This window comes from Etheostoma spectabile, chromosome 6 (genome assembly GCF_008692095.1).
Source record: "Etheostoma spectabile isolate EspeVRDwgs_2016 chromosome 6, UIUC_Espe_1.0, whole genome shotgun sequence".
NCBI lineage: Eukaryota > Metazoa > Chordata > Actinopteri > Perciformes > Percidae > Etheostoma > Etheostoma spectabile.
The window spans coordinates 6718674-6742688 of record NC_045738.1 but is presented as its reverse complement, the minus strand read 5'-3'; the positions used below and the strand labels follow the sequence as shown (position 1 = coordinate 6742688).

The 24015-nt window shown below is 42.1% G+C and overlaps 3 protein-coding genes and 1 pseudogene across 3 annotated transcripts; all 4 read right to left on the bottom strand.

The window, feature by feature from the left end:
* Nucleotides 1-229: 229 nt before the first annotated feature.
* On the bottom strand, nt 230-4745 carry LOC116691007 (IgGFc-binding protein-like). Its single transcript, XM_032518307.1, is given in 11 exon segments — nt 230-451; nt 565-760; nt 837-1172; nt 1175-1282; nt 1285-1375; nt 1455-1596; nt 1598-1997; nt 2653-2829; nt 2832-3219; nt 3300-3892; nt 3981-4745. Coding segments are annotated over 11 exon segments (3144 nt in total). The 5' UTR covers nt 4582-4745; the 3' UTR covers nt 230-339.
* Nucleotides 4746-4842: 97 nt separating this feature from the next.
* Nucleotides 4843-11907, bottom strand: LOC116690785 (IgGFc-binding protein-like; annotated as a pseudogene).
* Nucleotides 11908-12324: 417 nt separating this feature from the next.
* On the bottom strand, nt 12325-14466 carry LOC116691029 (IgGFc-binding protein-like). Its single transcript, XM_032518339.1, is given in 5 exon segments — nt 12325-12817; nt 12897-13325; nt 13328-13442; nt 13526-14109; nt 14204-14466. Coding segments are annotated over 4 exon segments (1551 nt in total). The 5' UTR covers nt 14108-14109; nt 14204-14466; the 3' UTR covers nt 12325-12392.
* Nucleotides 14467-15037: 571 nt separating this feature from the next.
* On the bottom strand, nt 15038-18414 carry LOC116691028 (IgGFc-binding protein). The gene is made up of 3 exons (XM_032518338.1): nt 18020-18414; nt 15856-17010; nt 15038-15772 (listed from the first exon to the last, which is right to left on the bottom strand). The coding sequence occupies exons 1-3, from the start codon at nt 18060-18062 to the stop codon at nt 15411-15413; spliced, it is 1560 nt and encodes a 519-aa protein (XP_032374229.1). The 5' UTR covers nt 18063-18414; the 3' UTR covers nt 15038-15410.
* Nucleotides 18415-24015: the final 5601 nt, after the last annotated feature.

The window sequence follows — 24015 nt, the reverse complement described above, 5'->3', positions numbered from 1 at the left end:
AGCACGTTACTAGGGATAGACATTTCTTAAAAAATTTAATTTTGGACCATGGAAATCCTTAATGGAGTTATACCTTCACTGTGCCTTCCTGTATGGTAAATGATGATCCATGAAGAAGAATTTGAATCACTGTGACAAGCCTGTAAGAGCTGCCATCACAAGGTCCATTGTAGGAGATCAGGCTAAACCAGTGCACACTTGCTTTGTCACAGAGGGACATCAGGTTGTAAGATAAACGAGGTTCCAAGCTCAGCTGCTGCCCACTGAGTGTGGAGACTTGGAGGCTGCCCCTGAGTTCACAAACTTCTGGTTGGTTATGACAGCCCCAGGAATCATTCCTCAGAGCACACTGCTGCCCTGGTCTGCAGCCTGCCTCCTCACATATCGCCCCACCCAAAGGGTGGCACCAGCATCTCTGGGTGCAGTCCTCAGTGAACAATTGCTCATCCATCTAAGAAGTGGAGAGAAACTCCATGTAAGCTTTAATTACAGATACTACTAGATCACCTATTCACTTTTGAGTGTGGATTTCATTTACTGGCTGTATTAAGCTTGTACATGTACCTTAATATATATATACCATGATGAACACACCCACACTGACTGTATATTACGCACTCTCCCTCATCAAACACATTTCCGTTATAGCACTCGCAGCCTTCTGAACAGCCGTATGCTGAAGAACCAGGCTGGAGCAGAGCAGGGCATGAGTTGGGGTCAACACACTCCCTTGGGCTGCTGCGGTCAGGACACTGGAGAGTTAATGATTGAAAACACAAATCATTTAGAGTTCATCACATACTGTTCATTTAAACTGATCAAAATAATTTGCTTACCACAAGAATTGTTCTCTATCCATGATCCTACTGCTATTCCTTTAGCCTGGCACGCTGCAGAATATGCTTCCATTGCTAGACATGCAGCCATGTGCCCTGCCCCAGCACAAACTGCCCTGATGCACATAAGCAAGTAAATATTGCGCTTAATACCACTATTCCAGCATCGATGGAATTCAATACTATTGATCAACAGAACATCACAGACCGTCCTGTCATGTAGGGACAACCTGCACTCATCACACTTGCTTCCACAAGTGTCAGTGCAATGTCCCGGAGCTTCAAATGTCCAGCTGTGCAGGAGTTCTGCAAAGCTTTTGGCAAGATGTCCATTTTGTCATCAGACCTTTCCCCATTTAAGTTCCCACAGAGGCCAGAAGCGGCAGAGTCATATACTTGTGGCACAGTTAACCTGAGGTATTGGGTATAGGACAAATCATTTCCACCGTGGTGGGTGTGGTGATAAGCAGTCGGTTGCCAAATTGGTACGCTTTGAGTTCTCCATTGTCAAAAGGCACTCTGCTTTCTTCTCCTTTTACCTGAAGCACACAGACCAGTTAAGGATGCAAACATTTTATGAAATTATTTTTAAAACAAATGATAGATTGCAGAACTTACTTGTATTTTCCATAGAGTTCCAGGGTCAACGGACACTTCCAGGGAAAGCAAACGCAATACTAGTCTGCCGATTGTGAAAATGCCATTCCTGTCCTTTTTAAAGCTAAGTAGCAGAGTATAGTCATGCATGGTCATAGTCATACACTACATAGGTGCAAGCTCCGTGGTGAAGAAGAACAACACCATCAAAAGTGATATAGCCAAAGCCAGCAAACACTTGGCACACCCCATACTGCAAGGTAAGGCCATCCTTTAATGAACAGCTTTCCATGGGGATGCATGTTGCTTTTCTTCTTTTGCAGTCACATTTTTGGCAGCTTTTCTCAAGGTAAAAGTGGCCAGCAGGGTGATACTGTCCCTGATGCATGCAGCCACAGTCCGAAACCCGCACACACTGGCCATCACTCAAGACGTAGCCAGGGTAACACTGGCAGCCCTCCTCACAGCCTTCGCTACAGCCTGCTGGTGAGGACAGTCCAAGGCACACAACAGGGCATCGAGGTCCACACAGCTCAAAGTGGCTATTCCTAGGGCATGACATACCTGGGAGGGGTACAAGACATTATTAACATAATTACTGCCCTAGAACTATACACAAACGTTCATCCCAGAGAAATTTTCTTTTTCATATGCATCCAAAAAATCCCCTGTGCCTAACATTTAGCCAGTTACTATGAAAGTCAGTAGGTTGAATGCAGTGCAACAACTTAAAATGAATGCAGGAATGACAAAACGGAGCTAAAGAATTTCAGGTGATATTTAGGATGACATATTTGTCGCTCACCTTCCATTTAAGACAAAATGGTAATGTTTTAGGGTCAAAATCAGACTAGTTTGATTTATTTGGCATAACGTTGTGTTAAACTGCACACATTGCTTTAAATGAGCTGTACATGTAAACTTTATTCTTGTGTGTGGTACAGTGTCGGGCTTCTTTACCTCATTCTCATTGTTCAAGTGTAATGGATTATGGGCAATTGTGTGCATTTCCAAACTTTGCATGATTGCTAGCTTTTGTAAAATGCTCATAAAAGCGTGAAGGTTGCTAATATCACTGCTACATCTTTACTGGTTTGAAGCAAACATGAAATGTCTTAGGAGTCCGTGAGGCTGGACACAATTAGCTGTGATGAAGAAGAAGACTACTACTACTACTACTACTACTACTACTACTACTACTACTACTACTACTACTCACCACAAAAAGTGTCACTTCTCCACTGCCGGACAGGAAGCTGAGCTGCTTGACAGGCAGCCGAATAGGATGTAATAGAATTGCAGAGTGCTGAGTAGTGTACGTCATAAGAGCAGGAATCTCTTACACAGCTGTGGAAGTAAAGCTTGAGACTCAACACCAAGGCACAGCTTGCAATAGCCCTAGCTCATTCAACAACACTTGACAAAAATTGCTGCCCTCAAAAAGCTTCTCAACGTCAACAGGACAATGCTTCTCTCTGGAGGAGCAGTTGGACCTACAAGCCTCTGCTCCCGGAGACCTCCAGCTGTGGGCAAACTCTAGGTCATTTTGGGCAAGCTCTTCACTGGATATCATTTGGTCATCATAAGGGTCAGTGTTGGCATTCCCGCAGAGACCAGAGACAGAAGAGCCATAACTACTGGGGAGGATAACCATTGGTGTATCAGTGTTGTGGACAATCAGCTTTAATCCCACATCAGTGTGAATGATTATAGATGAAGGTGTGCGGTAGGCATTCACATGGCCTGTCAGGTGAGCGTAAGGTAGGGGCTTATACAGTCCATCAGCCTGAAAATTAAAAAAAACATTCAAATTATATACAGTGGTTAATTTTCAAAACTGTCGATAGTACATTGCAAAGTACTCACCAAAACCTTTCCTAGGCCATCTTTACTCACTACCACCTCCAGACCAAAGATTGAGAGTGTTAAATCAAGGCTATGAAAAAGCCTTCTGTGGCAACTTGCATCTGAGATAGTGATATTAAATGGTGTTAGTCCACCTAGGTTGGCCTTGGTTTGAACCAAAGAATATGCACAACTGTCTCTAAAGTCAAAGTGATGTCCATCAAAGGTCTGGAAATGCAGCCCAGTGACAATGGTACAATTCTGGGGGGTTTCAGGTTGACACACCCACTTGTGCTGTAGCTGCCTGCAGACCATTCCTCTGGGGCACTGGGCTGGGCGACACTGGATCTCTCCAGTAGCTGGTCCACAGATACAGAGCTGGCCACAGTTGTCCGGTGTCCAGAAAGTTGAGTGAAGGCTATGGTATTGGTCTGTGGAATCTGTGCAGCCACATTGATGTGGGCGCACACAGCCAATTTGACTACTAATGAAATCAGGGTTACAGAAGCAGCCCTGCACACACATCTTGATACAGAAAGTGGCATTAGATTCACAGGATGGAGGACAGGCTGAGCTACAGGTCTTGTAGTGGCTGTTTGGTTGACAGTGAACATCTGAAAGGATTTATTTCTGTGTGTTATTTAAATTCTATCACAATAAACATTTAACTGCATTATACTAAACTCGTAAACAACTACTTACCAATTGTAACTTCACTGTGGTAGCCATCACTGACTTCTTCACAAAGTAAGGAATATGAATATATGGCCTGGTCAAGAGCCACTTTTAACCGCCTGTTATCCATGTAATCAACAACACAACTTTCATAGAAGGAATCCGGATTGAATAGACTGTGACAGTGGGCAAACGGACCCTTCTGATCCACGAGCACTGCACACTTTCCCCTGTCACTAGAGACAACCTCAGAAATAGGATTGTCATGCATGGTCACTTCACCCAGTACCTGCTTGCAGCCAGTACAACAGTTATGGTCCCCATCAAAGAGCCGGTAAGTTTGAGCAAGCTCCATACTTGTCTTAATGGGAGGGGAACCAGGTGTAGGTACAGGATACTCATCTTGAGGATTGCCGTTAAAATTGCCACACAGCACGTACACTTTGCCCTTGTAGTGTGGGTCCAGTGTAACAAGAACCGTGGAGGTCCCATTGAAGACTACTTGCATACCAAAGTCAGTTGTCAATAGAACTTTGCCTTCCTTGTAAAAGACCTGGATCTTTCCCCGCAACAGATTAACAGGAATGTATGTCATTTTACCATTAACCTGAAAATAAAGGAGACTCATTAGTGATAAAAAAAAGTCAACCCTGTGCAGTCATTCAAAAACTGAAATTTACTTACACATACACTGTGCTTTTCACTACCAAACTTGATGATGAACCCATAAGCATGTACAGTGACCACCTGTGTGGAGGACGCTGCTCCGCCATTATTACAGTCAGTCTCCTTGGATACCGTAAAGGGTGTCAGACCACATGATGTCCCTTTGCTGGCTGCAAGCAGATGGGTACAGGTACCCTTAAAGTGATAGTTGAGCCCATCAAAAGTGTGGTAGTGCTGGCCTCCCCAGGCCCAGCACAGGCCCGGACGACTCTCACAGACAGGCAGACCATTGCTTAGGTAACATCTCTCCGTTGCATCACATTTTCCCTCACTCAGCTCTGGGTTTTGCTCTGCTGAAACAAAACAATAATTTCAGTTTTAACATGAAAAGATGTAATGCAGTAAAGAGCAAGTCAGTTTCTGAAAATATAGTTAATGGCACTTAAATGCTCACCATCCTTGTGGCAACCCATTATTCCATCTGAAACTATACAACTGTGCAGCAAAGGACATGAGTATTGCTCACAGACAAGAGGAGGCCCACAGGTGCAGCTAACAGTACAGTTCTTTAGTAGTTTGCTTTCAGAAGCCAGAAAAAAAAAGAAAAGAAAAAAGCCAATCAAGCATGTTTGAAATGTGTTTACTAAAAAACTATAAAACAGAATTGGTCTAATTCAAGTAAATGTGTGGGACTAGTTAAAAAAAAAAGCTAACAAAATGGTTTAATTGTGACCTTAAACCTCCTCCAGTCCTGTACACAGCCACACTGCTCTGCTGGTACACAGGCACTGCCATCATAAAGGTGTTCAGTAGTACACTGGCAACCTTCCTCACAGTCTTTGGGGCACTGTACCATCTGGCTTATCTCAGGGCAAAGTGAGGAGCAAGCATTGGCACACTGGTTATGGTAGCTGAATTGAGGACATTGATTGGCTGTAAAATAAACCACATAGGTTTTATCAGTAGGATCTCTCACTGCATTTATTCATTTTAAATGCTGACGTTTCATTTAAACAATGTACCATACTTACCACAGCCTGTGGTGTTTGTCCAGAGGTCTACCATCCCTCCTGCCTCCTTACATGCTGTATCATAGGCCCACAGTGCATCACACGGGGCCCTGCGTTGGCCATCTGCACCACAAAGGTTTTCCATGCACAGGGAGTAGTATTTCTGTGGGCACACTAAATGGTGACAAGAGGCAAAAGGGCCCCCGGGATGGGTGAGAAGGCCACAGTACAGGTCTGAGCTGTACACAGGCATTCGGGAGTGGCAGAGTTTATAGGTACTGTCACGTGTGTCGCTGCAGGATGATTCTGTATCAGACAATTTCCATGATGGCCCAACAATGTCAGGATCATGGTGCCATTAGGCAGCTGCAGGTCATCTAAGGGATTATCATTGTAGTTTCCACAAAGGCCACAGGTTGTCTGGTTGTAAATGTCAGGGATCTTGACCAGAATATGGTTTTGTAGGTCTGATACAAGCTAACTGACTGTTGAGTCTTTATGGTTATCTGTCCATTTTTCTCATGTACAGTGACGTTGCTCTGGGAAAAGGGCAGGTTCTCATAAACTCCATTTACCTGGGTGAAATAATTTACTTTAGAACAAACAATACAGGACAGTTTGTGCATGCTGTGAGAAATGACTACAGTGCATGCTAGGATATAAACAATAAATTGTGTCAAAGGTTGTGAAATAATCACATGAATTACCTGAATTTTCCCAAGAAATGCTGTTGACATTGTAAAATACATGTTATTGACTTGCAAGTAGATCTGTCTGCCCTTACTATGGTTGCCCTGCACAGCTATCAAAACCGGCTCCGCTTCCAGGTTATCGAGGCACGTCTGCACCAGGGTGTAGTTACAGGAACCATGAAATTCAAATGCCTGCCCGTCAAACGTGGTGTATTTGGATCCATAAACAGAGCAGTGTGCCATTTTGGGTTTGGAGTGGCACTTGAACACCCCTAATTAGCTTACATTCCTCATCCTCTCCACAGGAGACATTACGACAAGTTATGTGTCCCCCAGCGTGACATAAACAGCTTTGCTGGCATGTAGACACCTCCTGTCCTTCCTTAAGGTATTCTCCATGGTGAGAACAGCCACAGATTTCTGGATGGACACAGAGGCTGCCACTGTGAACTAAACCTTTTTCACAGAGGCAGTTCTCCCCAATGTTTGGAGGCATCTCTACGGTGTTATTCTTCCAACCGAGGCAGAAGGGAATCGAGGCAGAACGCATGCTGTAACTGGTACTGGAGGGACAGGACGGGTCTGTAGAGATACAGAGAGACATTGCTACTTAGGAAAGTAAGACCGGCCTATGGTGTAAAGGTTAAGGTTGACCAGTGATGCATTAGTACCATCTAGTGGTCCAATAGCTCCTGAGAAGTTGTAGCCTCAATACAAATATGCTCAACCACACACTCAATATTTTACACTACGGTTTCAATAAAGACACAAAAAGGAACACTTTACATTAAGCACCTACAGGCATATATCTGATTTATATGCAAATAATCTTCATTCTCTTTTCCTCATGATCAATAACAATCTAAACATGATGAAATGTAGTGTGCTTGCATAAGCATCTGCAAACTCTCCATATTTCATTTGGTGTGCAATGATGCTGAACTCCAAACAGCAGAGTTACAATTGTAGAGGATATTAATTTAATTCACTTGAACAACAGAGCTGAGAGCACATTAACACTCACAGCAGAATCCGGGACTCCTCCAGGCATAAACTGTAGCCTTATAGGAAAGGCAGACAGCAGTATACTCTGCCAGGGAGTGACACAGTGCAGGCTGGAGACCTCGATAAAGACACAGGTCACTGACGCAGTGCTTGTAAAAGCTGGAGGGGTCCACTTTGCCATGACAGTGTCTGAATGGTCCATTAACTTCCAGAATCTTCCCGCAAGCCTCCAGGTCAGAGAAGCGGGCCAGATGCTCCGATGAACATTTTGGACAACTTCCTCCTAGACAGCCCTCCACACACCAAGGATTCTGTCCACTTCTCCAAGCTTTTCCAAAATGCTCAGGACTAAGATGCGCCTCTGGGCCATTTGTTGTGAGGTCATCAGCAGGATCAGAGTTGAAGTTACCACACAGGCCACAAGTAGCATTAGCATATTTAATTGAGAGACTAATACTAACTATGCCCTCTTTGCTGAGACTAAATTTAAAGCCATTGTCTGTGTATATGTATGTGTGCAGCCCCAAAGAGAAAACCAGTGCAGTAGGGCTGAAGAGATAGGGCATGTTCCTGTTGACACCATCAACCTGTAGGGGGGGCCAAAATTGCATTTGAAAGTCAACACAGGGCCACACAGTTTTAAAAGTACTCTTTTTGAAGTCTGGTTTAATTAGATGCTTTTTTATGACCCATTGTCGTTTTCAATGCTTTGTGTGACATGAAAACAAAAAACAAAATACACAGTACTCACCTCTGTGCTCTCAGTGTTTTTGCTGTTTAGCGCCACAAGCACACCACTTACATTGACCAGGACATTAAGTGCTGACTCTAGGTGTCCATCTGTCTGTACGTACCTGAATGGCATCAAGGCCTTGTTTCTGTCCACATATGCCTAGTAACTGGTACTGACAGGTGCCATGCAAATCATAGTCATATTGGTCAAAGGTGACTATGTGATGAACAGTGTACATGCATGTCTGCTGGGGGTGTGGCACACAGCTTCTGACTCCATATTGAAGACCACAGTATTCATCAGGGCCACAATAATCCAAATGGCACTGTATCTGGTGGGTTTGTGGGTCACAAACACATTTTTCAGTGCATCCCTCATCAGCCTAGAAGGTCTGGTTTATGTGGTAACGGTAGCCGTTGTGGGTGCAGCCACACTGGGATGAGGAGATGCAGACGTCACCATCCAGGATGAACCCTGAATCACACTGGCAGGTCTCCACACAAGCCAGGATGCAGGATCTTGAACTGAATGGGTCCTCACAGGTGGCAGGGCAGGCTGAGCCACAGGATTTATAACGGCTATTCAGTGGGCAGGAAACAGCTGTTGGAGAGAAGTGTGAGAGACTGAGAATTAATATAGAGGAATAACTGCCCAGAGAAAGAAACAAGACAACTGTAACCAGTTATGCGTTTGCTCATAAGAGTCAGTCGCAAAAATATGAGCTTCAAAAGGAACGCAAATTTGCTTACGGCAGAAGGTGCTATTTCTCCACTCTCCGATCTGGATCTGGGCAATTTGACAGGCGGCAGCATAGGCCTCCAAGACCAGGCAGAGGACCTTCTGAGTGTCATCAGTAGAGCAAAGGTCAAATAGGCTGACTGATGCAGAGATTTTAGTGTAGTTACCTTCCAGGCAGAAGTAGAATGGATTTTGTGGTGACCAAATGTACGTGTGCATGGCGATCCATTGACTGGCTACATTTTTCTCCAGCAGCTGCTCAGAAGAGCAACGTGGGCATGCATCTCCACAATCTGTTGTGCAACGAGCTTCCTGATCAGGAACTCTCCAGCTCCAGCCAAAGGTGGTAGCATCAACAGCCTCACCCTGTGGGGTCCTGAGGTCATCTTCTTTGATACCATTATTATTACCACACATGCCATGGACTTCTGTTGCAGTTGAAAGGAGGATAACGGCAGTATGAGAGCAATCATATTTAATTTGGATGCCCAGGTTAGAATCCACAACAACAAAAATGCCACTCTGATAAATCGTCGCAAGTCCAAACTGTAGAGTCACGGGTAGTAGCCTTTTCTCGCCATTTATCTGTTGACAGAGCACAAACATTGTGTAAACCCACAAACTGTATATTTAAAAAGGCCATATTGAGATCCCTTATGGTTGACGTCTCATCATATAATAAAGTAAAAACAAAAAGGCTCAAAAAAGGTGATTTCAAGGTTTGGATTTCCTAATTCAAACTTACCAAAGCATAGCCTTTTCCCCCTCTGTAGATGGCAATACTAGTGTCTTTAGCTATTTTGACATGAATAGCTTTAAGAGAGGAAGACTCAATGGAGTTTCTGTCTTTCTGTACCCCGACCCAAAGTGTCATATTCTGACTGGTGTCATTGGATATGTGGATCAGCGTGTAGGTACAGTTTCCTTGGAATTCAAAGACCTTTCCATCAAAACTGTAGAAGTGGGCGCCTCCCAGTATCCAACACTGAGTTTGCAGAGGTTGGCTCTGGACGGGACAATTCACTCCATTTTCGCAGATTGTATCTAAAAAGATTAGGAGGTAAATTATCAGATTAATGGCAGTTTAGGTGGAAGACACACGCAGCTTTAGATATCTGCAGATTAGATCAGCCCTTATAAAACTGCTGTAAATAAAAAAAATAAAAAATGAAGTTCAAATCCAAATCTTTTGAGTTTAAGTGCAAATATTCTGTAGTCATAGAAGTTAAAAAAACAGCCTCCTTTGGATGGAACCAAATGTAAACGTACATTAAATTTGCAACCTATCATATAAATTTCATTTTGCCTGCTTCTATGAAGGACAAGTAAAATATAAGGTTTATTATTACTTATGATTGACAAGCACTGCAATCATAATCAAGCTACCAGGCAGAGGAGAGAAAAGTACATCATAGATTATTCAAAGGGTTGAAGGTTTAACCTCATTTTAGGTAAAATTACAAGATACTGACAAAACACCTGTGTGCTATGTACTATACGTGGTCACAAAACAAGCCCATCAGAAAAAAGTGACATATCCTATAATGCAATACTAATTAGTGTTGCATTGTGCAGCTGAGTGAACAACAGCTGGCCCCTGTGGAAAGGTCAACGAAAGCAGCAGATACAGCTGAGCCTACCTTCCCTTGCACAGCCCCAGGTATTGTTAAGGGTGCAGCTCTCTCCCTCGGGGCAAGAGGCTGGATCACAGCGCATGATGGCAGTGGCAGAGCAGTTACACCGCTCAGAGCAACCCTCATTCCACGATATCTCCTCAATCTACAAAGAACAGTGAGTCATTGTTGGTGTGCATTACCAAACTGTTCCCTAAAATACAAACAAACAACCCAGGAAAACAAAGGGCTAGGATTTTGTGATTAGTTATGACACACAGCATCCAGTCTGTACATAAGACATTAATGAGTCATGTTATTAACAGTGTAATGAATAATAACTAGGGAATGTCAGCTCAACTGTGGCAACATGTTTAAAACTGCACCTACAGTGGGTGAGATGTTAATTTGTCCTAACACCTCAGTGAACCAATATGTTTTTCAAAATTCACAAAGCTGCAATTGTTTAGGTTTAAAAACATTTTTTTTTTTTTTTTTAGGAAAAAAAAAAAAAAAAAAAAAAAAAAAAAAAGTATGCAACAGTTGCTAAGAACTAACTGTGTAGCTACTCACCTCATAGTAGTGCCCAAGGTAAAAGCAACCACATTGCTCAGCTTTAACGCAGCCATTTCCACTCCGCATGTATCCTGACTCACATTGACAACCCTCATAACAGGCCCACGGGCAGGGGAGATCGGATGAAATACCACAGGACATAGGGCACGCACTGACACATATATTATAGTGAGAGTGTTTAGGGCATGAGAGCGCTGTGGGAGGAAAAAGAAAAAAAAGAAAAAGAAATAAAAGTAGTCATAGTCCAGCTAGCCTTACATCAATCTGGCAACTTCCCTGTACAGTGTTCTAAAAGAACAAGAGATGCATGTGAGCAGACCTGTATGATTTACATGCACTGGCACACCATTACAGATGAAACACATGTACACATAGGAGTCAAGAATACTACTCACAGCACTTCACACCCCTCCATGGTTTGACCTCAGCTCCTGCCTCCTGGCATGCAAAAGTATACGCCTTCAAACTACTGCAAAACAAATTCTTTATTTCCATTAGACATACATAAGTCATTCACACAGTTCTGAAAGAAGGGCTCAGGGTCCACAGTAGAGTGACATCCACTAAATGATCCTGCAGGAACAAGCAGCATGCCACAGAGTTTATCAGACTCAAATTCAGCGGCCTTGGTAGAGTTGCAAGGTGAACAGAGATCACATTTTTCAGAGCAGTTTGTTCCAGGTGGTGAAAGTGACCAGATAGATCCAAAGGAAGCATAACTTGTAAGGCTGCTATTTAGGCGCCATTTGTCGCAACGCAACGGTTGTGACACAACCCACACATTTTTCTATGGGTGGCAGAAATCACTATTTGTATCAGATTAGGTCCTCCATAAGTGACAATAACTCCAGTGTCTACAACAACATGAGTCAGTAAGCCAGAATGCAGTATTCCTATGTTATCCAAGTGGACAGACGCCATCTGGAAAATGTAAATATTACAATCACACAAAACAGTTTGTGTTTGTGTTTGTGCAACTGTTTACCTTTACTTTTCCGAAATGCTCCATCTCCAAAGACATGTTCACCCCCTGGACCCTGAGGTAAATGTGCTGTATTTATATAGCGCTTTTCTAGTCTTAACGACTACTTAAAGCGCTTTTACATCATACAGGAATCATTCACCATTCACACACATTCATACACTGTGGCCGAAGCTGCCGTACAAGGTGCCACCTGCACATAAGATAAACACTCACACACATTCACACTCCGATACGCAGCATCGGGGGCAACTCGGGGTTCAGTGTCTTGCCCAAGGACACTTTGACGTGGACCGCAGGGCCAGGGATTGAACCACCAAACTTCCAATTGGCAGGCAACCGCTCTACCACTGAGCCACAGCCATCCTTGCTGGATCATAACAGTAGAGTAAGACTCATCTTTGTCACAAACCTGGGAGAGAACTTAACTGCAGCTTCCCATATTAAAGTCAAAGAAGTGCCCATCATAGCTCCTGAAGTGTCTACCACCCATGACTGCACATTTAACAGGTTGTAAAGCATGACATGCCCTCTGGCCATCATGGATGGAACATTTGGTTCCATTTGGACATGTGTGGTTGGTACATTGCACTCTGTTGTGGCCCACACAGACACATTGGAGCCAACAGTGCTCATCAGGGTAGAATCTCTCTTGGATTTTATGGTAAACATCATTGTAAATGCAGCCACACTCAGATTTTCTCACATAATCCCCACCACTGTTGAATAACCCAGGTTTGCAGAAACAACCCTCTTTGCATTTCACTGCTAGAGGGCGTGGGTTTTCTACACAGTCAAACGTGTGACTGGAGCACAGGTGGTATTCACTATTAGGTGGGCAGGAGAGATCTACATTAGGAGAAAGAGAAAAATCTATTTCATTGACAATACTCATTCTATACACATTATAAAAACTATGGTTACTTACTACAAAAGTTAGAAGCCCTCCATTCATCCACCATAGCTCCCATTTCTTGGCATACAGCAACATAGTTGGACAGAATCTGACACAGGGTAGTCCGGTTACTATAACAGAGGTCATGAACACAGTTATCGTAGAACTCTTTTGGATCAACTGTTTTGTGGCAGCTCTGGAATGCTCCTTCTGTATCCAGTAACCTTACACAGAAATCCTTTCCCCCATAAAGAGCCATATCTTGTAAATTGCAAACCAAGGTGTTCATAGGCACAGCCGTGCATCCATAATCACTGTTCGTTTGCCAGCGTCTAATGGCCTGAGAAATATCAGATTTGTCATCAGGTATCAGATCATCTTTTGGATCAGCATTAAAGTTCCCACACAGGCCACAAAGACTATCAGAGAAGATCCTTGGCATTTTAACGGTCATGATATCAGGCTGTACGTTAAAACAATGCCAAAGTCAGTCTCTGTACACTTTGAGAGTCCAGTCATGTAGAGCTTTACTTTGCCTTGGGTCAATACATATGGAAGATGCAGTCGCAGACCATTTACCTGAAACAAGTGGAGTAATGTTAACACTGAAAGTGGAGAAAACATGACTGTCTTGATGTACTGTGGAAAATAAGGGAACCTACCATAACGTTGTTACTCAGATCATTCGACATCTCAATGGAATAACCTGAGACCACCATTTTAACATGCCGAAAGGAAAGATTTGTAGGATCCTCCATCTGGTTCTGGACCTCTACACTAAAGTCTTCCAAGCTCCCCCAAGTGGGACAGTGAGAAGTAAGTAGGTAAGTACAGTTGCCAAACACATCAAAGTTACGCCCATCAAAGGTGGTATAATGTTGATCTCCTTTAACTATGCACACCCCAGGCCCATCCACATGACAGCCCAGGACTCCATTCAGAACCTTGCACACTTCTCCAGCCTGGCAATGAGACTGAGCACACATAACCCTTTTGGAGCTAGGCTGGCAAACACATTGCTTCAGGCAGTAATTGTCAATCCAGAAGTTCTCCTTGGGGAGATAGTAGGAACCTTGGTGAAGACAACCACACTTGCTATGCGGTAAACACTCCCCACCACTCAGCAGATAGCCCTTGTTGCATTGGCATGATTCCACACAGCTACTGTGGGCCTCTGGATTACTGCAGGTAGCAGGGCAGGCAGAACCACAGATCTCATAGTGGCCATTCACAGGACATTCCATAGCTGTGAAAGGGACATTCAACATACTCTTAGCATTTTATATTTTCAGCAGATCATGTTACCACTTTAAAAATAAGAAAGAATTCTGAAAACTCACGGCAGTTTGAGATGGTTCTCCAGTTTTGGACTCTGGCTGAGAGCCTTTGGCAGATGTTAGCATAGGCTGTCAAGATCTTGCACGTAGAAGAGTCAGATTTATTGACAAACGTGTCCACACAACTTCGAAAAAATGGTTCAGGATTAATATACGAGTGACAATCTGCAAATGGTCCATTGTTCTTTTGAAGTATAGTGCACCCAATACTGAGGGAGTTGCCTTTAGAGCTAGGAAATGATTTGGCTTGGCTTTGAGTAAACAATGAACATACCATACCATACCATACCAACTTTATTTATTAAGCACTTTACAACAACCAAAGTTGACCAAAGTGCTGTACAGAAAATAAACAAACATATTATAATAATAACCAACAATTAAAAACACACAAAGTCAAATAAGAACAAGTAAAGAAGTCGACATCTTACTATGTGTCAAAAGCCAAGAGAAAAGATGGGTTTTAAGAAGGGTTTTAAAACAGATAAAGAGAGGCGCTGACATGCAAGGCAGATCATTCATAGTCTAGGGGCAGACACAAGGCCCGGTCCCCTCTGAGCTTACGCTAGTTTTGGCACAGTCAGGAGCAGCTGATCATCTGACCTGAGAGCGCGGACGGGTAATAAGGGTGTAGAAGCTCAGAGAGGTATGGCGGGGCAAGACCATTTAGTGATTTAAAAGCAAATAACAGAATTTTAAAATGGATCCTAAATGGAATAGGAAGCCAGTGTAGTGAAGCTAAAAATCGGGGAGATGTGCTCATGTTTACGTGTGCCCGTTAAAAGACGTGCTGCTGCATTTTGTATCATCTGGAGACGGGTGATGGAGGACCATGAGACACCTCCACTGCATTCTTCAATACAGGAGCCTGCGTCACTGTTCACCACCCATTGGAGAGTAACATCTTTAGTCTGGGCCTAATCAGTGCCATTAGAGGCAATAACACCATCTGTGGAGCTGTGATTAGCATTGCCACATAAACCACACAGGACTCCATACAGCTGTGGGTCAATTTCAACCTGGAGATGGTGCTTCCAGTCATATTGCAGAGCCAGGCCAAACGCAGTATCTAGGACAACGCTCGAGCCGCTTGGATACAAGTTCAGGGAACCATTTCCCAAGGGGAGGGGCAAGTTCATTTTCTGTCCATTAATCTACAGGTTTAAAAACAAAAAAGAACATGTAAATTAACAGTTACAAAAAGTATGTTTCACATAAGTAAATTTAGTATACTCACCCTAACGTGATTTGTGTCATCTCTAACAATGGAGATATTAAAGCCCTGGATGCTTATCTGCACTGTGTGGATTGTGGAGGCAGTAGCACTGTTCAAATGTGCTTGCTCTATACTAATTTGTAGTGAAACAGAAGCATTTAAGCCTAGACAGGTCGTCTGAACTAAAGTATAGTTACAGTTTCCATGTAGGACAAAGTCTCTTCCATCAAATGAGCGGAAATAAGAGTCACCCCGTGCAGAATATAGTTTAGTTTTCAATGAACTGAGTGGTTTTCCATTGTTAATAAAGTATTTCCGCTTGTGTCCAAAGTGCAACTCTTCACAAGAAGCTGAACCTTAAAGAGAAGGTAAGAGAAGTTACCACTGACCAAATAATCAACATGCAATACAAAGAAATCAAAAAAGCCTCAACACAAACCTCTCTCACACAGTGCTGGATATAGTTGTGTGTTTATGGTACTCAGATAGTGTCCCATATCTGTGTCAGTGGTAAGATAATGTGTCTTTTTATTGTCAGGCAGCTGAGCTATGTTGAGCTTCTGGGAGAAGCTAACACCAGCCTCTAAATCTCCTGTGCGAGTACTGTTATCGTGCTCCATGCTCATATCACCTGAATCAAACATAGGTACAGTCTGGCAGATATCATCAACAGATGGCAGTACTGTTAGAGTTGAAGGACCCCGTGCATTGCCACGTCTGAAGTAAACAAGTTGAAGAGGACCATCACTAGTAACGCAAATTTTATCCAAGGTCACAACTGGAATGGCCTTCATAATCCCACCAACGAGAGACACATTCTTTTGCATGGTGCTGGTTGTGACGTCCAGGTCAGAGTTAATAGTAGCCATTGCCAACAGGAAACTGTAACTCATGTCAGTGTTTACCAAGGGAGGGATAACATATTCAAAACCCCAGTGTTTGACTGGTTTCAGTTCAGCAAATCCATACAAGCAATCCCTAAGTGTGTGTTCGGAGCAGGTAAAACCAACCACTACACCTACAGCTTCTTTGGAGATTAACTCTGAGCCAGACAGGCTGAAGTTGCTCTGGATGTAAGCACTCTGCAGCCCACCTATATACAACTTAAGGACACTACCCCTGGGGTACATATTGCCTTCAAAGAGCACTTCCCCTGAATGGAAGATATCCACTGATGTCCCCTGGTCTGAGCTGGTGATCACCATCTGGCTGACAGCAGTCTGGTTAGGGAAGTTAGGAGTAATGGGGTAGTAGTGGGTACCCCAGGAAGAAACATCATGAAGGAGACTGTGATCACAATCAGTCTGGGTACAGAATGAGGCGAGGACTGTAACAGGCCACATAGATCTCACACTGAGAAGGTTGGACGAGCGATCACTGGTCATTCCCACAGATAATGGCAGGTGAATCGTCTTTGACTGGCTAGCAGAGAGGTAGATGTGTTGGACGTAGCTGCTTTCCAGAACCTTCACAGTAACTGCAGTCCAAACATCAGGGGCTGTGATAGTTATTGTATGTTCAACATTTGCTGTTGAGTCATTATGAGGGGGAAACATAAACAGAAACGTCCTACCAGGACTGGCCATAGACAGGCCTGCAGAGGAGAATACAAAATGTAGTTACTTTTTTATTCAATATAAAATATTGATAATATTTTATATTGAAGAATATGCTCCTTCATCACAACTGTAGGACATGTGCATATAAAATGAGCAATAACACGTTTTACAGACAAAAGATGCAATACTCTTGACCGCAGTTGATTGCATGACAGTAACTTCTATTCACTGAGAGCAAGTTTCCCCTCCCATATGCACAGCAAGTCCACTTTTGTAAGATAAGACTGGTGGTGTCAGCTTTCAACAAGTTCAGCAGCCAATGAAACATGGTTTCCAATTCCTGACTGGTTACACCTGTATTAACATACACACTCACTTGTTGTTTTAGTGATAACAAGGATCTTGGTGTGGAGGCAACAACATACCAGCATTGTAGAGACGACTAAACAACAGCTCACTTAAATGTAAGTTCACTTTTCAGTTAACATTCTACTTACTTTCATTAAAGTACTGTATTATTCCATACACACTGATCATCTTTCAGCACAAGCTTATACTGTATGGGTTGGATTGCAAGTAGTAGCTAAAGTTGATGAGACTAAAGCAAAAGTATCATATTTTTAACCCATAACAAAAGCACTGCAACAAAAAAGCGATTTTGATCTTTTTACATAGCCTACGTGTAATGCCTTCTATTCACATTCCAATGCAAAGAAAAGCCAAAAGCCAAAAGCCAGGATTTTTAAGATAAATTATAATTCCCTTAAACGGTGCACATAGTATCTTTTGTTGTTCCAAGGGCTAGACATAGTCATGCCCCACTCATCACTCAAAAGTAGACAAATAGAAGGTAGACAGAAGAACTGTTGAGACGTGAGTTTTGCAGTTAAAAGATAACGAACTGCTGCAAATATTGACAAGGGATGAAGGTAAAAATGGGCAGAGCTAAGCGACTAACATGAAAAACTAGTTAGGTTACACTCGTTGTGCAAATGACAGTTGAATGTAGTTTTATCACACCTACAAACAACGTCTGCCATTTACCAAGTCCCAAGAGGCACACCTGGAGCAGCAGCACATACTGCATTACTACACTGCAACAAGAAAGCTTGTCATGAAATCGATTCGGTTTCCTTACAGCTGATATATTTTTAGGCTATTTGCATGAACACCAAACATTAGAGGGGAGCTAGCAACACACTGCCAGAAAGGAGGTTAATATGGTCCATGTTAGCACACCTGTTACGCCTGTCAATCAAAACGTGAGGACGTCATCATTTGTCGACTAATTAGACTACAACTGCCAAGTTATCCGCTTAACTACATGACTTGATTCTGAGGTGTAGCATATGGGTGATTCCTGTTTTGGATCAAATGTTGGCTTCCCATTTTCTGACAATTCAAATGATTGTATTTGATGTTTTTATTATTTTGTCAGAACAGTGTCATACTTAGCTATGAGGATTGCATGGTCAAGCTCAGGGGCTGAAAATATTAAAATGATGGGAGGTTTTCTTTCAGCCGTTTTTCACCCTGTTAGGGACATATATCATTAAAATGCTCAGATACCTGTTTTGGCAACTTCTGGTTCAAATACAAACAGTCATTAATAGCTGACTACCTTATTCAGCTTTATCATTTTATTGTTATACATACCTTACGCTATTATCAGAATCTTAACAGCGTTTCATGGTTTCAGGAAAGTGTCATGACAGTAGTTCTGACACACAGAGGTATTTTCCGTAGTACTTTCCGCAGAAGCTTGAGTGAGAGACGCAAAGTAAGGGTACATTCAGCGCAATACGAGGTGGCTGTGAATCCCCTTGTATGTCAGAATGAAGTTGCTCTGAACTTGGCTCACACCACAGCAGATTTCCTGTTAAAGTCTGCTATCCTCGAGGCTCATCTGACTGGCTGTGGTGAGTTGCATTTCGGGGCAGAGCTGAAGAAAAGTCGCACAGATATGCTTTTAAAACCATTTCCAAAACGGAGTACACATTTTTGGGTTAGAACTGTCTTTTTTATTGGTAGGTGATTGGTCATATGTCGTCAGTACTTGTCTGTCATGTAATACTACGCAAAAAGAGTAACGTTACTAACGTCACTTTGGCATAATGGGATTTTTTTTTTGTAAGCTAATTAGTATCAGCATACAACCTGCGGTGCACCTTTTAGTGCTTTTATACCTCCGTATTTTTACCTCTCATCTTTTCTCACCAAATTCACCCATATTTATTGTGAGTTGTTATCTCTATCACTCTCAGAAAAGTGTAATTAACGGAGGTGGATTTCAGCTCTAACAGCAGTAGCCTACCGTTTTTTATACATAGTCAATGTGAGAATAACTTAATTTCATCCCTTCATATAGGCTACAGTAGATTTCTTCCTCATGGAAGCGGGTTACAGGTGATGATGTTGTAAATTTAAAAACACTGCATTGGCACACTGCTCACCCTTCTCTCACTTCCGGTTTGTATAAAATGACATCCACAGTGTGCTCATGAGTTGGGACCTGTTCTGTTGTTGTGCAAACAAATTTGCCTAAGTGTTTTTCTGCCGTTGTTAAGCTTAAGCTGCTGTTTGCCCAGGGAGTGTCAGAGGTGAAGCAGGGTCACCAAATTGGTTGAACCCTTTACATCTTGTTTTTGTGTGTACATTTTGGGTTTCTTGGAGGAATGATGAGGCTGAATTCCAAATAGATTGGACTGTGAAAACCCTCAATGTCACTGGGATAGGTCTTGTGATAGTGTTGTTAACAAAACAAAGACAAAGCAGCGTTGTCTCCATCTGATAAAAAGTAAACCTGAGGTGTACGTGCCCAGGGTCCTGTATGCCCTCGGTTTTAGTCACAGTCGAGGTGGAATATGACAATATTTTGGTGTAACCGTAGAAATCATATATGTTTATTCTTGTGTGTGTCCACATGTTTTGTTATATTTGCACACAGACACAGAAAGAGAGAGAGAGAGAGAGAGAGAGAAAGAGAGAGGGGGGGGGCAGGCAGACAGACACTCTCATATCCTTGTAGTTGTAGGTCTGATTGGCCTGATACTAAAAACTAAAAACTAAAAACTACAAACCGATTGTATTGAAAATAACTGCTTAGCTGACAGACTGTGGTGGATTGTTCACTGGTTTGCCTGGCGCCAACTGAGGTATTGTGAGTTTTGCTTTATTTTCACTTTATCATTCCTCTTATTTTGTTTGCGGTCCAGTGGAATAGCAGAGTAGGTTGTGTTATAGGAAAAATGAATTTGCATCAACCTCACTTAGATAAACATCTCGGGTAGAGATGGCAGAGTTCAGTAAACATTTCCATAAGAATATTTTCTCTCTTCACTGAACCAGAGAAAGCTACCACTTTTATAACATTTGAATGGCAATGAATAACAAATCATCTTGGTGCTTTTCGTCCCTTTCTCGCTCACTTTTTTCCCTTGTTGTTGGGCTCATTGTTTATTCGAGCATGTCTGTTTTAGTGTTGACACATCTTCACAATACTCCAAGTTTTTCTTTGCTATCTTCCTTCGCTCACATTATTTTACTTGTATTTGTTTCCCGACAAACTCTCTGGGCCACAGTAATTCTAATATCTTTAGTGATAGTTATCACTGTTGTCAAAGTCTTGTCAGCGATGCACAGTGGTTGAGCAAGGGCTGTTATCAGTGCGAGCAGATAATGAAAGAGATAGTGTCTCTGCAAGTAGTTCTGTTTCTCTCCAAGCAGTTCTGTTTATGTGTATGTAGTACACCTCTGTTTGTGTATGTATTTTGTTGATATAGCTTGTACTGGGTGGGTTTGAGGGAATGGAACGTGTTCATCATTTAAAATTAAACCTGGTAAACAAGATGTATGTGTACTTGGGGCTGGCCTGGCCAGACAGGTATGAGGTTCAAGGTTAATCCTGTCAGTGGAGAACTGCATCGGGGAGAAGGGAACAAAAACAAGATAAGTTCACCCTCCAGCAACAGTACAGTATATGCCTTTTCTTGCAGCACTGCACTCTAGTTTTATGATTTCTACATTACCTTCTATGATATTTGCATATCTAGCCAGCAATCAGCTGGTATATCTGCTTTATTAGCAATTCACTGGTTGTTTGTTGCAAATTGGGTCTGGTATTAAAGAGCAAATTCAATCGGCATTCAAATGTACAAGAATACATTACCCAATTTGAAAATAATACAGGCGTCAGGAGCCATTTTGATACAAAGGCAGTGGACTGGGTTGATAAATATTTCCAAATTGGATCATCTTATTATTTCACCCAAAGCGACTCTGAAAAGCAAATTGGATACAGAAGGGGATTTTATTTGCAGCTTCTAAGGTTGTTTGCATTTGAAGATTTACTGCAGCTATTCAAGAGGCCAGAACAGCCCACACTACACTCCCTCTCCAATCAGCCTTGGCTGTGTGATTAACATCTTTTTCATATAGTCAACCAAAATAGTTCTTAATGCTGTTCGACTAACTTAGCATAAAGATAATCTTGTTGTGGACTGGGTTGTTCTCGTTCTTTCCTACAGGGTGGACATTTGTCTCACATTACAGTTTCTAGACATCAACTACAATGGCAGCATGTAGATGAGATTGCAGCTTATGGACTTTCATGAAACTGTAAAAAAACACATGGAAATAATTAACTTAGGTTGAATAGTATCCATTATTATTGTCCGGGCCTTTTTCACTTCCATTCACCAAATATGGTGAGCATTATCCACTTCCTTAAATTGTAGCAATGAATAGGACACAGTAAGTTGGTAACTACTGTGTGGGTGGGTGTTGTTGTATGTTCCACATAGTCATTAACTCTAAAGGAAACCAGTACACAATGGGCATGGCAACAATGAAAAGGCAACATTTGGCACAAGGGTCAATGGAAGTGTTGTGTACAGTACTGGTTTCTGAGCCCCTTCCAGCCTCAATGGCTAAATCTGACTAATGAGGCTTCATCCGATACCTAGACTGGAAGAAAGGTCATACCATTTTTTCCGTTCAAAAAAATATCACGATTCATATGGTGTTTGACACAGCTGGGGCATTGTTTAGCAGGGAAGGAACATCTGTGTTTCACATCTATGTGGTGGTGATGTAGAGCAAAGGTAGGGTTTGTTTTTAGCCATGAGGAAGTTGTAAGATTTCTTCTAAAGAACATGGATAATATGACTACAGGTGCAATCCAGCGCATACTTTTTCTTTCCAAATTAGCATGACAAGAACAATGCTTATCTATATACAATAAACTAAAATATTTATACATTTTTGTATTTTTCAGTCGAAGTCATTAGACACTATTTCTTGCTCAACACCTGGCATAGCATGTCAGCTTTGCATTGGGAGGGGAAAATGTTGAATAGACACTTGTTGACAGCTGACTGTGACAGAATTCTCAGAGCAGTTTTTTCTGCTGAGCACTGTGGGAAATATGGTTGCCGTTCACTGACCGTCTTGCCACCACACACCTCAGATTACAATCTAGATTTGCATGTATACTTTTAACCAGTTTCAACTGTACAAGGACTTGTTAGCTTGCACATTGTAGTTTTCCACTGACTAGCCATATGTGATCCTGAAACTCAAAGTGCCACACAAGCCTCAATAATAGACAGCATTGCTGCTTTCCATCTCACCCTATCTCTAAACCAAAACACCAAGATTCCACGCACATCAATTGCTGAATATTAATAGCAGATATTTTTAACTTAGTTTCTTTCCCCCCCGCAGCATTTGAAGATGATGCGATTGCTGTTCCTCTGTCTGCTGCTGCTGCCAGCTGCTACTGGTATGTTCTCATCTCTGTGAAGCTTGCAGGTGATAAACATCTAATCAGGGTCTATGCATCCCTGTGCCGGCATGTTTTCCTAACCTACCTATCTACGTATGTTAATGTTAAGATTAATGAATGCACTTACTTATGAAGTGTACAACTGCCTGATATAGAGAGGATACCAGAAAAGAACAGCAGATAGACTCCGCCGAATACATGTAATACAAGTTTACCATTAAACTTATTAAAGCCTGAATACTTTTTTGCGCCGTAATCTGAATGTAGCAGTATTCTGGATTGTGATGAATATGAATCCTTAAAAACTGTATTGTGAGTATTTTAACTTTATTTACAACTTTGCAACATGTTTCACTTTTGCAGCTGTTTCAAAAGAGATTGAAGGATCAGCTGATGGAGGTATGTAATCTTTATCTGTAAAATAAAGAAAAACTTTATGAAGCTTTTCAATTAGCTGGGGACACTAGTCATGGTGCTATCCAACAAGGTGTTAAGTTGAACTTGATGTAAACTAGGGAATTTCCTGTCAAAGAGAAAAACTTAAAAACATGATATAGATTCATAATGCAGTGTCCTGGATAATACACTAGATACACTATCTATAGGTGTTTGGCTCTTACTTGAAACTCTCCTGTTTCTTACTTAATGGTTTTATTTCCTCATTTACAGTTTTGTTTACTCAAAGTTTTGGTCACTTCCTTATGGGTGTGGTTTATTGTGTTCTCCATTGTTATTGCCTATGATTCAAATGGGTTTAGGTGTCCTGTGTACAATATCATTTCTTGTTTATAGTTTATATTTTTTTTGCTTTCAAACATTTTTGGTTCTAAACTGACTTCATAAAACCCTCAATCAATAGTGTTGTCTGTTCTGTGTCTGTTATACAGTCGAAGAATACAGTTATTTGAAGTTGGTCACACTAAAAAGCATGCATTGCTGTACTTTCTATACAAGCATCTGATCTCTCCTTACTTCACAGGTCTGGGTGATGATGAGGATTTTATTGAGAATGCAGGTGAGTTTATTACCTCAGTTCTGGATTGAAGGGCAGTCGGATTCTCTAGTTTTTTTTGCATCACACCGACAAACACTGTAACGGCACCTGTCCAGAAGAGTATGTAAAGGTTATGGCCTCTGTAATTATTGTCAGTAAGTCAGCATTGTGTAAAGGGAGCTCTAGTCCAGTGAAATGTGTGGGTCCCTGTTTCCCTCCTCTCAACCATTAAGCCCTGAATGGAATCAATTAGCTCCCCGG

What these genes read in the sequence shown, in the direction of transcription:
- LOC116691028 (XM_032518338.1), bottom strand. Translation starts at nt 18,062, where the DNA reads ATGCAGTATGTGCTGCTGCTCCAGGTGTGCCTCTTGGGACTTG. An exon ending in GGTGTGCCTCTTGGGACTTG is followed by an intron (nt 17,011 to 18,019) that starts GTAAATGGCAGA and finishes TCTCCTCTGCAG; the next exon opens with GCCTGTCTATGGCCAGTCCT. An exon ending in TCCAGCACTGTGTGAGAGAG is followed by an intron (nt 15,773 to 15,855) that starts GTTTGTGTTGAG and finishes CTTCTCTTTAAG; the next exon opens with GTTCAGCTTCTTGTGAAGAG.